Here is an 18060-nt window from a genome sequence, read left to right on the forward strand (position 1 = left end):
AATTAACTCATACAATTAGATAACATTGGAAGAGAAATTTATATTTGTCACACAATAATAAAATTGACCCATCTGACTACTGGAGTATTATGTGCCTTCAGGATAATCACTGCTTGATCCCTCATTCATTGAGAGTTCGGAAGAATCTAGCATGTAACAGGAGCGAGGCCAATCATTTTTTGTAGAATGTTAAGCAATTATATTCCTATTGTCAGCAGTAATATGTTTTTTAAATTGCCCTACAAAGTAGCGCAGTATATCTAACTCATTGGATACTGAAATGTTCTTTTGCCAGAATTACAGTGTCAAACACAATGCTTTTATTGTCAATATAAAGAGGTGTTTTTTTTTAAGTTTCAAATTTGTTTTTAAAATAACGTAAGGACAGTTTTTCTCCTTCCTCCCCAGTTTTTTTTCTTCCTCACCCTTGAAACTCCAGGAGACAAGTGGGTACCAAACACTGAGAGTTTGAAAAGCAGAATGAGCCAAGATAAAGTAGATGTGGGTCTGGAGAGGTGAATGCATAGAAGCTGCACACATGGTAGCTCCTAGCCGTCATATGCACTACACAGTGTGCAAGATAGGAGAGAGAAAAGATCTAAACTGAAGAGTGAATAGAAAATATAATAATGCCCTACTAAAGAAAGTAGATAAGAGAACAGGTCCATTTAGGGAGGTGGTATAGCCAAGATCTAGGTGGACCTTGATTGGAAGGAATCCCAGCCTCGTGATCTCCTAATTGTGTGACTTTGGTTAAGTAACTTAACACTTCTACATTTCAGTTACTTTAATTGTAAAGGAGGAACCATGATGGCTTGTAATATAGTATTTCACAAGTGCTGTCTTGACCCAATTTTGAGATCATGGCTAAAAACTCTCAATTCCCCATGATGGGGTGTTTGCTAAGCCTACACTCCACCCCCTTCCCTGTTGGGCTCTAACACTCTGGGTTATAACGCACACAGCCAGCTTCCAGAGGCCCCAGATACCAAATACCCAGGACAGCCTCTTCTTCCTTAGGCCTGTAGAATTATTCAAAATAATCTATAAGGAGCCCACGATGCCTAGCTAACTCCACCTGGCTTGCCACGTATTAGCTGCCTCCTACAGTTCCACTTGCTGTTACCCTTTCCCCAGGTGCAATCTCCTGTGTTGCCCTGCATTGGCAGTCTTCTGTAAGTAATAAAGATCTTTGCCTTTCATCTATCTGGAGGTCATTTGTCATGTCCAACCATCATCAGAACACAACAGTGTTAAAATACAGCTCTTATCTTATAATTTATAAAGACTGAGATAATGCATGTGATTTGCTTAGCACACTACCTAGTACATAATTGTTGTTTTTTCCCCTTCCTTCCACAATTTCTTTGACCCAATAAGGAGCTCTGTTTCAGGCCACAAGATAGGAGACCTCCATGGTACCATGGAGAGCAGATTCAGAAAATCAATAGAATTTTGGCTTTTAAATTCCCTATCTATTCCACTTTTCAATCTATAAAACTTTTCTGACCTGGAAAGGAAGAATTAAGATAAAGAGGAAAATAACAGATCCTGGTAAATGCCCATCAATAGAATCTGATTCTATTCATAGGAATATGATTTTGTTTTGTACCTTCCCTTAGGTCAAGTTTGGAAATGCAAATGATTACCCGGAACCTTGAGAAAGGGGTCTCACAGGATTTCACTTGCCCTTGGATTGGGAGTCCCAGGGTAGATGTGTCAGCACGGGGAGCCTCGGGTAGCAGAACCAACTTTCCAGAGCTTCCAAGTAGTGTAAACAAACACATTTTTACTGTTTTCTCTAAAAAGGTCCAGGAATTTGTAAGAGAATCTGAGGACCATGGTCACATTAAAGGCATATGACTGGGGACTACGCATTAGACCAAATGGCCAGATACCAGATGGAAATGTAGACATCACGGTGGAAGACAGAGTAAAAAAATGATTATTAACAACAATCAGAGCTATAGTGTATATTCTATCAGATGCCATCATCAGATATTGGCCAAGGGCTAGACGTTTCCCACCATTGTCACAAAGCTACATCAGCCATGTAGCAGAAAAAATTATGTTCACTCAATATCTATATATTCCCACAGCTCTCTTGACCCTGGGTGGGACCGGATGACTAGTTTTAAGCAATGGACTATAATCTGTCACCCCTGGGCTGTGGCAGCGTAAGGTTCCTGTTTGACTGTCCCACAGTCTTTTCTCTATTATGGAGATCACGGAGGTAGCATGTTGAGATAGATGAGCCACAAGATGAAGCCAGTCTGGTCTTTCAAGGCATCATTTAGAAGAAAGCTGTCAGGGGAATTCCCTGGTGGTCCAGTGGTTAGGACTCTGCGCTTTCACTGCCTTGCAGGTTCAATCCCTGGTTGGGGAATTAAAATACCACAAGCCAGAAAAAAGAAAGCTGTCAGACCCACAGCAGAAATAAGCATTTATGTGATAAGTCAATGATATTTGTGTTATCATGGGTGATAGAGAATCTTGCAAATTCTTACTAACATAGGCCCCAGAATTTAGATGTCATACCTGAGAGCAAGCAATGGGGAAAAACCTTAAATTGGTTGACTATTTTTCAAATTAATTCTGAAAAAATTTTAAGTGGTCAGTTTATGTTTTCTGCCTCTAAATAAACTGGAGATTTGGGAAAGGCAATAAGTTTTGTTACAGAAAAAAAAATAGGCATTTATCACACATCTGAGTTTAAATGTTTGAGGAAAAACAACACTTGCTACATCATTATGAATATTATAAGATAAATAGAATTTAGCATGAGGGATAAGGTATTTTGATGTCAAGTGGGTTTATGTCCCAGCAATGGCCACTTTTTGTGCAGCCTTGGGAAAGCTTTTTAACCTTACTAAAATTTTACTTTCCTCATTTATGAAAAGGGGAAAATAATAATAACTTGTAAGTTTGTAGTGAACGTTAAATGAGACAATGAGCACAAAGTCCTTAACAGAGGGCCAGGCATATGTCAGGCCTTCAATCAAAGCCTATTATTATTTTAATGTTGTTGTTGTATGGCTGGAAATCCACATAAATATAATAACTTTACAGAGTAAAGGCAAGATGATTGAATAAGTCCCCATAATACATGGAAGAAGATGATATAAGAGGACGTTCAAGATAACTAGAATGAAATATTAAGGCTTTATCCTCAGGATATTTTACAATATGTATGTGCCTCTTGCAATAGGAATTGGTGGGCAGCTAATAGAATGTGTTTTTAAAGCTTGGAATTTTTGTTTTTCTTTGTTTCTAAAAGAGGCAGAAAACCTTGGATTTATATCATTTTGTAGAACATTCTACTTCTCTTCGAAATATAAGTAAGTAGAAACAGGTTCACAAGATGGGTATTTCTCTTTTAAGAATCTATGGGTAACTTGCAAGAGCAGGTATTTCAACATTCACATGTCCCGTGTGTACTATTTGGTTTACAGTCTCCTGATTGCTATCTTGTGGTGAATTGTTCTGTTTATAGCTTTAAAAATTGCTATCTGGGTGACAGTCTTCTGTTTCTAATCTTGAGATGGTTGTCTAGTGGCTTTGCTCCCTATGGTTCATATTGCAGCTTAATAATACTGTGGAGGGAAATACAATTAACTAACTATGTACCTGCTCAGTTTACAGTTTTATGAGTGTAACTTGTTCTATGATATACATCTTGGGGCTTGTGATGAAAGTGCTTGAAAATAGAGGTTCTGTATGAAATTTTGCAATGTATAAATATATCTTTAAACATTTTGTTTAATATGTTCTCTCTCCATATGTATACGTACATATATATAAATATATATATAGATATCGATAAATAGATAAATATAGATAGATATATTCCTACAGGGCTTATAAAGCTAAACAATTGCGAATTGAGGAAGCTTGGAGTGTAAAGCCGTAGAAAATAGCTGGTCTGAATTTTGACATTTATTTTAGCTTCTAACCTGTTACTCCCTTAAATACATCACAACTTCTCCATGGTATTTTTCGTCTTACCATCATCATTTTAATTGAATTCTTTTTTTCCACATTGCATGGCTTGCAGGATCTTAGTTCCCCGACCAGGGATGGAACCCGGGGCTCCGGCAGTGGAAGCGCTGCGTCTTAACCACTGGACCACCAGGGAATTCCCTAATTGAAGTTTTGACATAGGTTCAGGATCAGATTCTATGCTGTATTACAGAAGTTGTTTCCAGTGGCCATTTAGCATGTAGTAAACCCTAGAACATTTACCAACTTATTTATAAATTAGGTGTTTCATGTGAGGTTTTATTTCTAGAAACATTATTGTATGTAATAACATTGCTAGAGCTAGGGATAGTTATATGCCATATTCTCTGATATATGTGGGGGGACTAGTGGTACCTTTACCGAGCAGATTTATAAGACCCTGAAAAAGGGGACACTACCAGTAGGCTTCCCACGTGGTCATTTTTTTTTTTAATCCTTTTACTTGTGATTATGTTGCATTTATCTCTCTTGAGTGAAAGGAACCTGATTCTCCATCATAGATGACTTGCTCCCGGGTAGGAGGCCGAGTGAAATTTTCAGGGCAGTTATCAAAGGACTAATGAAGACCACTGGTGGTCTTGAATAGAGACAATTTGTCAACGTAAATTATTTTCCAATCAGAATGAGATTCCTCTGCAGCAGGAGGAGAAAGTGTAGTGTTTACCTAAGTGTAGTAAAGAAAGATAACTTAAATCAGAAGACGCAGCTTTGAGGGTGAGTACCACCATTTAGTACTTGTCGCATGACTCTAGATTTGTTATTTTAGTCTTATTTTCCTTATCTGCGTGGCTGGGGCTATTTCAATAATACTTATCTCAAAATAGTGTAGTGAGCCAAAAACCAACATACGCAGAATAAGTTTATACATGGTCAAGCACTATACAATTAGTAGGTATTACAACTACTATGAATGAACTCACATGGTGCCACTGGAAATGTCAACTGTACCTTTTAAGGTAGTAAAGCAATAGAAACACAAGTTGTTTCTCCCTCTTCCTCAGCCTATCAGTGGGTTAAAATGCATTCAGCCTTGATGTATCTCACCCTGAACACAATAAAATGACAATGATCTCAAATAAATAGGTCAAAATATTCAAGGGAGAGAATGTGTGCATTTTCATGCAAATAGCAGGAGGTCCAATCAACGGGATCTTTAAAGACCTATAACTGAACGAATTTAAGAGAACTTACTCCAATATATTACATTGAAAATATATATTTTTTGTGCACCGATTTAGTTGACATCATATGTATTCAAATGACTAAAATAGCTTCAAAGAGTAATAGGGTGTTGAATGAGAAGTTACTGGAACCTTAAAGTTCTTACACTTTGGAAGTATGAAGGAGTAAGAAACAATATTTAAAATAGAAAAATTAGAATAAAAAACATGTTGGGAGAGGATCTTGCTCACATCACCAATATGTCTGTAACACTCTCCCACCTTACCGTGGGCTTGTCCCAAGTCACATGAGTTGATTGACTTTTTATGGTCCCATTCTCTCTCCCTTACTTCAACCACGGTACTAGCATTTGATATTCTTTATAACAAAAGATTTGCCAGCACCATTTTTATAAACTGAAATGAGGGCAGAAAGAAAAAAATCATAAAAATATTAATGTTATTTGGATACAATTTACCAAATATTTCAAAAACTTTTTTAATCCCAAAGCAACAAACCAACCACAGTGAATTAAGCATAGTCTGCACAGATGAGTGAGTCTTCATACATCAATAGGCTTTTGTGCTAGACGCTAAAAACATATGGAATGTATTACATTCCAAACAACCAAAGGGTTCTGAAGAATAATGAATGAGATTCATAAACATGGACAAAAATAAGCCCATTTTCACATCTTCAGATTATTAAATCTAGAACAAATCTTCTTCTTCCCCAATTGGTTTTTCTTATGACAAATTTCTGACACAGAAGAGAACATTTGTTTCATATTTTATTGAATTTCATTTATATTAAATTAAAAATATATTTCTGACAGATTCATGTAACAAAAAGGCAGAACAGTTTTCAAATTGTTCAGCTGGGATGATCAGTGTGGAATGAGGAAAAGCAGGTCGCATTCTATAATTGCCTTGTACAGGTACAATTCTTTCCCAAGAGCCAAGAGAGGATCCTTGAGAACTAACAGAAAAGCCTAATTACAGAAATTTAAAATACTGTTTGTCCCTCATTCTCAAATGACAACAGAAAATGGGAGAAGGGAAGGAGAATGGAGTGAAGGGTTGGAGGGGAAGAAAGAATAAGGGAAATTATACTAAAAATATACCTAACATTAAAAAAGTTAGTATGTGTTAAGTGCATAATCCTTCATAGATAAAATAGAAAAAAATCAAAATAACATTACACCACACACAATTGGCATATCCTATTGTGTAAGCGAGTGCAGAGGTTGAACACATCACCATAGTGCTGAACACAGAATCACAAGTAATGTCAAAATGATAACTTCCAACCCAAAAGAAACAATCACAAGCCAATTACTTATATACAAATTAACCCTAAAGACAATTATGTTCCAAATGAAGATGTCCACAGAAGAAAATCAGAGCAACATTATCCCTATTTACAAATGCAACTAGCCATGTCTTTAACAAGCTATAAAAATACTATTCACATTTTCAAACATACAGTAGTATTTTTTGTTTGTTTATTTCAAAAAGGCAGCTAACTTTGAACACTGGGATTTAAATGAAACATCAATGGCTTACCAGCTAGGTATTTTTGCACCCCTGTCCTTTGAAGATACTTCAGAAGAGAGAGGGCTTGTTTTCTCTTTACAAGTTAAGAACATGAGGAAATGAATACAAATGTATATAATACCTTAAGCCTCTGCCTTTTTGGTAAAGTGTCTCCCTTTGTCACCTGAACTGATCTTTGTCAACTAGTCAACTACTTTGATGCGTATATGAGATGAGCGTTTAAGAGATGATTTCACGTGACATTTTGTGCTCTGAATTGTCTTGCAGATCGATCTCATTTTCATTTGATCTTGTTATAATGGTGCTCAGGAAAGATGAACACCTAGTCATGTCGTGTGAAAATGCAGTTTTGACCTGCAGCAATGCAAGTCCCTGGTGCTCACGACAGGAGATGTAGACACACCAGCCAGTGAGGTGTGCATTCAAAGTTAGCTGCCCTTGCACAGCTGCTCAGTTTAATAATCGACCCATTTAACAGCAGTACCAATTTATGCTACAATATTCCAAAGTACCTTACTTTAAAAGAACAGCTTACATATCTACACTTAGAAAATAACTTTCATATTTGATTACTGGAGTAATCCCAAAGGATTCTTGGAGTACTATGGTGTAGCCCCCTCACGCCCCCCTCCCAGCCCCTGAGAGATCCAGAAATATACAGGAAAATGACTCTCACATTAGGGAAAAGGTACACCCCCCCCAACTAACTGAAAAATCTGGAAATGGTACTCAAGAATCAGGTTATGTCAATAGGAGGTATGATTTGCTTTCCTTCATAACAGCTACAGGCCTGGGGGAAACAGCTACACATCAGGGATAAAAATAGCAGTAAAGGCAAAGTGGTTTGGACAGGTTAGACTATTGCCTACAGGTATGAAACTTTGTTTTCTTATATTTGTACAAATATAACCACTTATTGTGACATGGGTAAAACACTTAGAGCATTGAAAGACAAATATCCTTAAAAAGCAAAAGTAGAGAAAAAATGGCAACCTATTAGACAACATGGATTTTCATTTCAGTGAAACTGCACTCATTATACATTTGTCAGAGGGATGAATGATCCAGTAAAGAGCTACAGGTGGTTCTCAGAGCTGAATAGCCTTTACCTTTATGATAATAAGACTCTTCATTTATCAAAAAAACAAAATATATATACAGCAGCTGTAAAATATTTGCAATCAGGAGCAAAGTAAGATAAATAAAGTAAATAAGTTAATTTGCTGGCAAAAATAACTTATTATAATGTAAAGTTTTCATGAAAAGATTAAATCTAAAACCTACCAAGGGTATGTGCACATATGTGAGTTTCAAGATTCATCACAGGGCTGACTCGACTCAAATTCCTACAGAGAAGGACATAGTAAGAGAATCGATCTTCATGGAAAAGCATAATTTTAACATCATAAAGTATGCTCTGTGCAGTCATTTATTTGAGAAATAATTTAAACAATGTCCAAATTGCTACTATCTTTTATGGAAAAGTCAGACATTTGAGGGCAGAGGCTAAATTAATGTTTTACAAAGCAGCGTGTGGGACCTCAGAGTTCCACTATAGCTTAAGACAGGCACAGCATCAAGAGGACCGCTTTGAACTAAGGTGGCAGAAAAGTAAGGAAAATGGAGTAGTTGTGCCAATGGTAAAAGAAGTAAGGGCAGCATTTTCCTTAAGGTCCAGAGAGAAATGAATTGTTTCTGTGATTCCTAACAAGATAATCACTTACTTGCAAAGCTGACTGTCAGGGAGTATTTTCCAGGGGAAGCATGTGAAAACCTCCATGAAACTGGGACTTAAGAGTCTTTTCAGCTCATGACTAGAGAAGCATTTCTTCTGCCCAAAAGATCACCTGGCTGTGAAGAGGTGAGACAGGGGTCTGCAAAGGTGACACATCCTACATTTTTGCACCTTTACAAAATCAGTGGGGCTTGAACCGAGTGTCTGAAAATTTTATTTTATAGAGACTTTTGTTTAATGAAAAGAACAAGTAGCCCATGGTGCTAGAGCCATGTGTCCCTATAAACTGAAGGACTCCTGATCCAACACCGTGCCCACAACAGCTTAATGTTTGCAATTGTGGAAAGAACTACTTTTGTAAAGGCTCTCTGGTATTAGAAAAATTGTATTAATTCTACCCAGAAGTATAAAAGCTGGCCCCTTTGTAATATCAGTAATATCAAGGTCTCTACTGATAGTGATATTTTAAAATGATGCCCAGTCTACATCTGTACACTCTTATTCGTTCTTAAGCAAATGGCAATCAGCAGATATAAGTCTGCCTTTAGGTGTCTGCATGGGTACCAGGCTGTCCTTCAAAGACCATATGCATAAAGAGAGGCCCAGCAGAATTCTCTGCCCATAGGATATACAGTAGATTTAGTTTTCTGGCTTTTCAACAACTAGAAGCTTATCCACCTGGCTTTCTCATTTGCCCTATTAAAAATCATCTGGCTATCAACTATTGTCCAGAACAATGGAAATACAGCAGTTTGAAATGCTTGCTTTAGCATTTATTTCTCAGAATATTGTTAATTAATTCCTTGGGTTCTTTTTGGAGATGGGAGGGTATCATAGAAAAAAGAAAGGATATGTCACAAATTAAATGCATTTTGTTTGTTTACTAAATGACACCACTCATTTTTTTGTCTCTGCATAAGGTAATAGAACATTTATATTTTCTTCATTTCATTTTGAAACCTCTTACTTAAAGTCATCTGTAACATATTTGCCTGTTAAACTCTACAAGGTGGTATTTGCAAAACAAATTTGAAAAATTCCTCTTTACACGTAATACATTTTACAAATGGTAAAGGAATAAGAGAATGAGAAAAAAATAATTGTAATGCTTTAAAGCAAGTTTTCATAAGTGGAACCTGCTTTTTATATGCCCACTTTCAGCTCAACCTAACAAATAACAATTTTAAATGGCAAACATTTTTTACTATGCAAAATCCATCCTACATTTTCATATCCTGCATTTTATTTTGCTACATTATATTTTGTGGTTAGTTTTCTAGTTTGATTTATTTAATAGTATTAAAATCATTTAACATCTGTTAACCTAACTAAATCTACATCTTACAGCATTATCATGGTTCTGTCCAGATATATACATGCTTTCATAATCACTTTTTCTATTACCTTATGAACTACATATACTAGTTAAATAACCAACATTTATAGATGGATGAATAATTCAAGTTTTGAAATAAAGTTTAGATAGCTCTAGAAAAACATGTATTTACATCCTTCCCTGTCGGGCTTAACCAATTTCCTTTTTTAAAATTTTTGACACTTCAAAAAGCATGTTGATAACCCTTTCAACTTCATGTAGGGACAGCACCTCACAGCCCTACTGGTTTGTCCTAGGCACTGGAAATATACATGATCTTCATGCCAAGTCCTGATTTTACAAGGTATTAACGCATACATTATACACTTAGAAGAACACTATTTCTCCTCTCCAGCTACAAATATTCAGTCATTCTTCCTGATCTACTAAGAAAACAATCTCAAATTTTTAGTTTATACATTTTAATATGATTTGAGTTTTGCATTGTTTTTCATTCCATTTCAAGAATATTACCCGAGAAAAACTCTCATCCTAACCTGTGCCACTAATACTTGGAAAATCAATTTCTACTTGTAGTTCAAGCATCTCTTTGTGGTTCAGGATGCTTTGCGGTTCTGGGTCTACCTTGGTTTAGAAAACTTCTTTTCTCACCTGCCTAAGAACCACTGCCCTAAACAGCCATTTAATTATACAGTTTTTCTTACCTGGAAATAAGATTCCCCAAGATAGGTATAAGCTACAAGATTTGGTGATTTAAAAAATACAGTCTGTGTAATTTGACTATTAATTTTCTGCAAATTTACTTAATTGGTTCTGCATATTTGCACTGATATAACTAGCCTACGATAATCTGATATTCTGATTCACTTCACAGGTTTTAATTGGCATTTTAAATTTCACTCTACTGAGTTGAATAAGTTATTCTTTGGAACAAATGAAACTTTTTTTTGCTCCCCCTCATACACTCTGAAATATGTTTTCCTAGGGGGACAAAAATAAATCAAAAGAGAAACCCTAAAACAACTGAAATCAAGTATGTGCTACAGAAATCATTCAAAAGGAACAATAAAGTTCTTGTGAAGCATTTTGGGTCATTTTGGATTATACTTGCATCTATCTCCAGTTATTAGTACCTGATGTGTAAGGGTCTTATGTTCCTAGGATGACGGAGACACTACCTTCACTGAATACATTTCTATTACCTTAACAGTAAAATAATTATTTTTCTTTCCTTCTTCAATATAAGTGATTCTGCTTTTCATATCCCCATAGAAACCATATGAATATTGTAAATCAGGAAAAAAATTCAAGTTCTAGTATCCAACAAGGATGCTGTCAGTGATGAGTTGGTACAGATTTATTTAGAAAGAGAGGTTTATATCTAAACTTTCATAAACACTGATGTGAGGACCCCTTTTCCTGGATACTCCTCTGACTGGGTATTAGGCTGTGGCTCCTGAATCATTCTGTGTCTTCAACCCTGGGAAGTTCATGTTTGAATTTCACTGGAAGAGCTCTCACAAACCCCTCCCTTGCTCAACCTCAGCCTTTAAGCTTCCCTCACTTTTCATAACTCAGGAAGAAGCCAATCCCAATTTCTCCAATGTTACTGGCCAAAGACCAACATCTATTGTTGATTTAATGGTTAAGTTAGAATCCATATAGGACAATTAGCCAGTGATACAATATCCTTCTAGAACAGTTTGTGTTTGAATGGTAACACTGAAACTATCCTATTTGCTAACTTCAGGAACTTGTAGGGTGTTTCACTCATGTCCCACATGAGTTCACAGGAGATCTTTTAACAAAGAGTTGATTTTATATGACTATTCATAAAATAGTCCATGCAATTGTATTCCTTGAATTATATAAAAAAATTAAATGTCATGCCAAATAAATCTGGATTGTAAAATTTTAAAGTTAGGGATAGTATTGCATTTATCTGGGTGTTCCCCACATAACACAGTGCTTTAGTAGACTATAAATAAATATGAGTTGAAAAAATAAGGGAGCTGAATGGATAGATAGATCTACTTTTCAAAATAGGCAGAAACCTTGATTTCTTTTCATCCTTTTTTCTAAACTCTCCTCTTTGCCAATAGAGATTTTTAGTCTAGTTGCTTTCAATTAGGTTATACATTCAAATTTGATCCCAATGTTTTAACATTGGAAAGAAATATTTTTTAAAAATTCCAAATGAATTAGGCCAGATTTTCCTAAAAGAGAGAGATTTCTATCCAATTTTTCTAATTACTGACCTGAGGCCCCCTTTTCCTGAAAACTCATTCCTACCGTTTGTTCCCATTGCTCATCTTAACTCAGTAGGTAGTCTTTAAAATGATACACAAGAAAGGTGGCTCTAGAACTAGGATGCTGTGTTTGAAGAAAAAGAGTTATTATCTAAAGTATCAAAAGAGTAGTATGTTGGATATTAAAATAATTACATGAGAAGTTTTTTCACATTTATTTACAACTTTTGACCCAAGGACCTATTTATAAGCAGTGAATGTTTGTATTTCTTTTTATTATACCAATTTATGTGCAAAGAGTTACCTTCCACTTCTTAATATAAATAGAGTCTCATACTAGAAATTCCATGGAATTCAAGCCAATCCTTACTTGCATTCCTTCAAGTGGAGTATACAAACTGGACAACTTTCCTTGTTTAGGAAATGTGATATCGCATGTTGATCATGTGCTGACCCTCTCACCATAATCCCAAAGTGTTCCAAAGTCCTAATTTGCTTGGTTTGGCATTTCCACAGTCTTTCTTTATCTTAGCTCTTTTTTTAAAAAAAATGTACTTAAATGAATTATTTTGCTGGTTGCTTCCATATTGCTTCATTCAAAATCCAAAATGGAGTTCAGAAAGAGAACAAATAAAATTATAGCTTAAGTGCAAACTACATTTCTGAGTATCTGCCAAGTAGACATACCCAATCCAGTGTGTTTCTTCCAGTTCAATGGATTCCCCATTGGACCACCCCTGAAAGTGTCAGTAGTTTTCATGAACCACACAGAACTGTCTCTTAGTTTCCCTTCTACTCTTAACATTACCAACTGCCTATCAAGTACTGTCATTCACAGAGGGGAAGAAAATGTTGAAGAATGTAAAAGATTGCGGGGGGGTACATATTCAATAGTGTAAAACACAAAAGTAAGATTTGATGTTACATTTGACTGATATCTTGGCCTCCCCTTCTAACTTTAAAGACTGCATATTTAAAATAGTGGCCATTTCACCATATTAAAATATTTCTTTTTACAATTCTTTCAATTTATAGCAACACCTAAGAAGGTTTGATGTAAAAATGTTTGCAATTATAAATTAAAGCTGAAAAGAGGGGAGAAAGTAATATGAAGAGACAGATCAAAGCAAAACAAAATGAAAAAAACAAAAAAGCTCTCCAAATATAATTACTAGTTATAACTTTGATGAAGATTCAAAACTTATGAAAGCTGAGTTGGCCATTCTTGCTTGTCAAGATTGAAACTGTCTGAGAAAGAGATTGGATTTTCAATCTTAGTTACTATCATACATTATAAAAAAGGTTATCATTTTGTTCTTCTGGAAACATCATTAGGATTTCCAGGGATGCTGAAAATGTACACATCGGTTCCTGCAGCTTGGGTCTTTCAAGCATGTGCATTGAAATACCGGAAGGAAGGAAGGAAGGAAGGAAGGAAGGAAGGAAGGAAGGAAGGAAGGAAGGAAGGAAGGAAGGAAAGGAGGCAAAAAAAAAAACGTAAAAAAAAGTTGGGAACTAGTTTGACAGCAGGCAGTATTGCCTCATATTTGCTGGTCCTTCTCTAGCTGTTCCAGTCTCCTGACCAACCCATGCAGAGAAATGAAGAAACAGTGTGGTTCCTCCTGTCTTTCTCTTTCAGTCCTTCCTTCTAATGTTCAAGTTAGATAAGCACATAACTATCATTGAATCTTGATATCTTCCACTGGGAAGTGTCAAAACTACTGGCCTTGAGAGTAGAGGGAAGACCACAAGAGAAAGAGAGGCGGTGGGGAAATTGGAGCGGGCGTCTCTCTCCACCTGAAAACCACTGCTGAGCTTACACCACAGTATTCCGGTGTCTGTAGGGCGGAGGAGGCAGCACAGTGCCTGGCTTCAGGGAGAACTCAGAGAGGTATTCAGGATTCTCTGCCACAATAGGCCGGATCCGTCCATTTTGTTTATAAAAATATTTTGTGCTGTACTCCTGCAGGTAGTCTGGGTGCTGAAGGGTGCTCCGGGGTGGCAGGCTGTGGTTCCAGTAGTCAGGGTTGTCGAATGCTTTCTTGGCCTTCTCTGGCACAGACAGTACGTTGTTCTTCAGGTATTCAGCGTTCCCCAAGGCGTTGGCAAATGTGTTGAGGTACAGTGGCTCATTCACATACTCATCCTCTGCCTTGGGTGGACCATGGGAAGCACTGTGATATTCGGGATTATCCAAAGCTTGAAGGTCTCCATTTTTCCTCCGAGAGACAAAAGGGTTCTCCTCCACAGGGTTCAGGTATTCTAATGTAATACAAAAGTATCAGTTAACATCTACTTTCTGGAAAATGTTAATCAGACCACGGTTATACAGAATGGTTAGCTTCTTTTTCCAGGACAATAAAGCCACATATTTCAGGAATTTTCACAAAAAATTTTTTGTTGATTACTACTATCATGTGAAAGAGGAGTAAGTGGGCAAAAAATGTTAGTGACAAAACAAGGCACCAACAAGGCCAGGGCCAGAGTCCCTGTCCCCTAGATTGTTCTTCTTTCCTTCTGCTTGCATTTGTCTCTCCTACTTATGGGGCCAGTTGTTTAAATGTTTCTATTTTCTACGAGTTGGTAATTTATGTTGGAAGATTAGACAACCTATCAAGGTTAAGTAGCCTTTAAATATGGAGAAATGAGAATTTTTAAAGAATATTGGAAGATCAAAATGTCTACAGATTAGCTCTATGTCAAGATAAATGGATGAAGTGAAATAAAAGTATTTTTTAGTCTACATAATTTGCTTAGAATGTCTGCATAGGTAACAAGGATTTGATTACAGATGTTCCCTCAGAAAGATTTACACACAGGAAAGAAAACATCTAAGGAAAAGACTCAACTAATCAAATCATATAGACATCTAACATGCCTCTATATTGACTTGCTTGACAAAACATATGCTTAACAATAAATATAATTGTAACATTTATTTCCAATGGCTAATCATAATCATAAAATAGCAAACTATTAGTTTGAATCATATGAAATTGCTATTTTGTAGGTTGAAACCAGTCATATAGCAGCTGTTGTGTATGATTCAGTCTAATAAATAGGTATTGGGTTAGAATAGGTACTGGGCTAGAATTTTAAAAAATACTGCTAATTAATGCTGCTCTCCTCATGTTTAATTCTATTCCTATGTTTATAGTATAGAATATATATAGACATATATACACATATATAGTAGACCCTCTTTTTAAATATATGCACAAAAATGACACTTTAGCTATTCCTACTTTGGTGTTGGGGTAGGGAGAGGGCATAACTGTTTGTTGAGATGCTATCATTCTGAAACAAACTTTCTATCCCCTATACTAAACCCGACATGTAGAGAGAAAAATCTCATCAACCCAGGGTTATTTTTTCCTGGATATAGGCCTACTGGATATAGTTAACTATTTAGCATCATGTGCAAGTTAAAAGACAGTAATGAATACACCACCATCATATACACAGATTACAGTTCAATAATTTACAAGGCACTATTATTTCATCCCTTTTTACAATCCTGTGTAAAAGGAAGTGCAAGGTGTATTCTTCCAGCATTATAGACAGAAAATTGAGATTAAATGATGTATGAAGGATATAATTTGTGTTGAAATAGAATTCAAATTCCCTAACTCCTGTTGAATAATCTTGTTCTACTGCACTGTTTTCACTATTTCCCCTACAGGAGTAGGCTGAACTTTACACTTCATCATGAGTTTTAATTTGAATGGTTCTCAAAGCTACTGTCATTTTAAGAAAAATATATGAAAAATACCTATAAGGGAGTCAGAATTGGATTTTTCTTATCAGAGTCCTGAAACTTCTTAATTGAAAGTATAGGAATGTCTATACTAAAATTCTCTACTCTCTGAGAACTGGGCTAGAGTTCTACATAAATGTGGGTCTCTTAGTACTCAGAGATAAAATCTGGGGATGGTCTACAGTGAGTCTACACAGACTGACTTGCCTTTCTCTTAGAAGGTTCAAGTTACCTTTTCTCAAAGCAATCTGCTTATCTATTGTCCTGATGCAAATTTGTATAGCCATGTAGTTCTGTAGATAGGAATAATTTTATGGTTAGTTGAGAGTCTTCCCAGAGAGCATTTCACTTTGGGGGCATCTGTCAAATCTTCTCAAAACCTACATTTGTGTCACTATTGGGCTACTGTCAACATCCAATTCTTCGTTACAGTAATACTTTCATACATATAGAGGTGGATATATTTTAATAGGTTATTGACAATATGTATTTAGGCATCCCTTAATTGCATACTATAAAAGTGAATATAACTGCATATTAAGTGAGACAATGGGCCTTTATACAGAGTCTTAAAATACAGTTTACTGTGATACTGAGGACTCTAAGAAACAGTCACCAGTTTTTAATAACAATCATCCATCTTCTTTTTCTGATGCTGTTAACATAAAAGGAAAGAGGCTTTCTCAAAATTGAAATGTTATCTGATTTGGGTGTTTAACATTTCTACTACTAACTTTGTAAAGTTATTTCTGTTCTTTGTAAAGGCACAAACTATGAATATTTTCAAGATGTGATGGTATACATATAAGTATATGCAGGGTCAGAACTTTAATTTTTGAAATGTATCATACAAGATGTCATAATTTCTTATAATAAACTAGGTCATTTAAATGACACCATTTTAATGCATCAATCAAGTCTTTTATTGGTGCCATTGAAAGCTTTGGACATTTTTACCAACAACATCAGTCTTTGTGATCTCCACAATAAGTCCAATGGAGCAAGGGTTCTGAAATCTTGTGATATGCTACCTCATTCAAATATTCCAATAAAGATATGTTTAGATCAGTGCTTCTCAAGCTTGATTATGCATAAAAATCACCTGGGGATCTTGTTAAAATGCAGATTCCTATTCAAGTGGGGCCTGAGATTCTGGTTTCTAAAAAAGCCCCTAGATGATGTGGACGCTTTTGATTCAGAAAGCCTACTAGGAATAGCAGCAGCCTAAGCCTTTTGTGGATCACAAATTTTACATAGGCAGATAGTTTGGCAATTTCCCTTCCATACTTTGCTTATTTTGATAGAGACAAATGTCGAGTGGCAATCATTTCTGAACATTCTGCTTGTACCTTGTTTGGGTTTGTCTCGCATAGGGGTCATGTAACCTTCTTCATCCAGCTCTCCTCGTGGGCTCCGTTCTGGGGCGAACACTGTGGGGTCAGCGCTGTACCTCTGGGTGCTGCTGTCCTCTTGGACGTGGGGTGCCACGGACTTGCGTAAGGTGCCGTTACAGCAGGAGTCATCAAAAATCTCGGCGGTAGCCCCCTGAGCAACTGGGGCTTCTGGGATCGTGCTGGTGGTGGCCCTATAGGGCATGGGCACTCCTTGTTCTGTAGCAAAACCCCCATCTCGGTACACAAACTGGTTCTGTCAATAGTAGAAACACATTTGGACCAAAGGTATTGTTAGGAATAGCTGTCAAAAATATGGATGTTAATAACCAAAAGAATATGGAAGTTTGTCTTTCAGAGAAAAGTCAGAGTTTCTTAATTGAGTTTTTCCCCCTAATAGTCAATGAGTTTGAATTAGACTAGAAACACCTAAAATTCCAATTTTTCTTATAAAATAAATCAATTGTGGGAAAACATTTTGGAAATATATATTTTAATTTTACTAACCACCTAACACATGCTCTAATAAAAAGTATTTCATGTTCCTTTCCCACAACTGCCTATTTTTAATGTAAAAATTCAAAGTGACTCTTCAAGACAAATGGCAATGTCATTAACTATAGGCAGTTGTCATTAAGAACAGAAGCACAGTGATGCAGTTTGAATGGTGATGTTTCCTTATTGCCTTCTAGTCTGTGGTTACTGTGACTCTGAGTCTCTAGTATCTAACTAGAGAATCATCACTGAGATTCTGACTTTTTAGCCCAAGACCTATAATCGTGGAAGTAAAGATAACCTCTTTACCCAGAAGCATGATGTATGAGCCCAGGTAAATTCTTCAGATAAAAATCAAAA

The 18060-nt window shown here is 36.2% G+C and overlaps 1 protein-coding gene across 4 annotated transcripts in view; it reads right to left on the minus strand.

Moving 5' to 3' along the window:
- Positions 1–13516: 13516 nt before the first annotated feature.
- The window catches only part of ERBB4 (erb-b2 receptor tyrosine kinase 4), a 1123927-nt gene continuing 1119383 nt past the window's right edge, over positions 13517–18060 (minus strand). For all 4 annotated transcript variants that reach the window (XM_036858278.1, XM_036858280.1, XM_036858279.1 and 1 more), the window contains 2 exons: positions 17164–17461; positions 13517–14319 (listed from right to left, as the gene is read on the minus strand). In XM_036858278.1, the coding sequence (XP_036714173.1) occupies positions 13874–14319; positions 17164–17461 (744 nt within the window). In that variant the 3' untranslated portion in view covers positions 13517–13873. The remainder of the gene's footprint in view (positions 14320–17163; positions 17462–18060) is intronic.

This window comes from Balaenoptera musculus, chromosome 7 (assembly GCF_009873245.2).
Source record: "Balaenoptera musculus isolate JJ_BM4_2016_0621 chromosome 7, mBalMus1.pri.v3, whole genome shotgun sequence".
In the NCBI taxonomy this organism is placed as follows: Eukaryota; Metazoa; Chordata; class Mammalia; order Artiodactyla; family Balaenopteridae; genus Balaenoptera; species Balaenoptera musculus.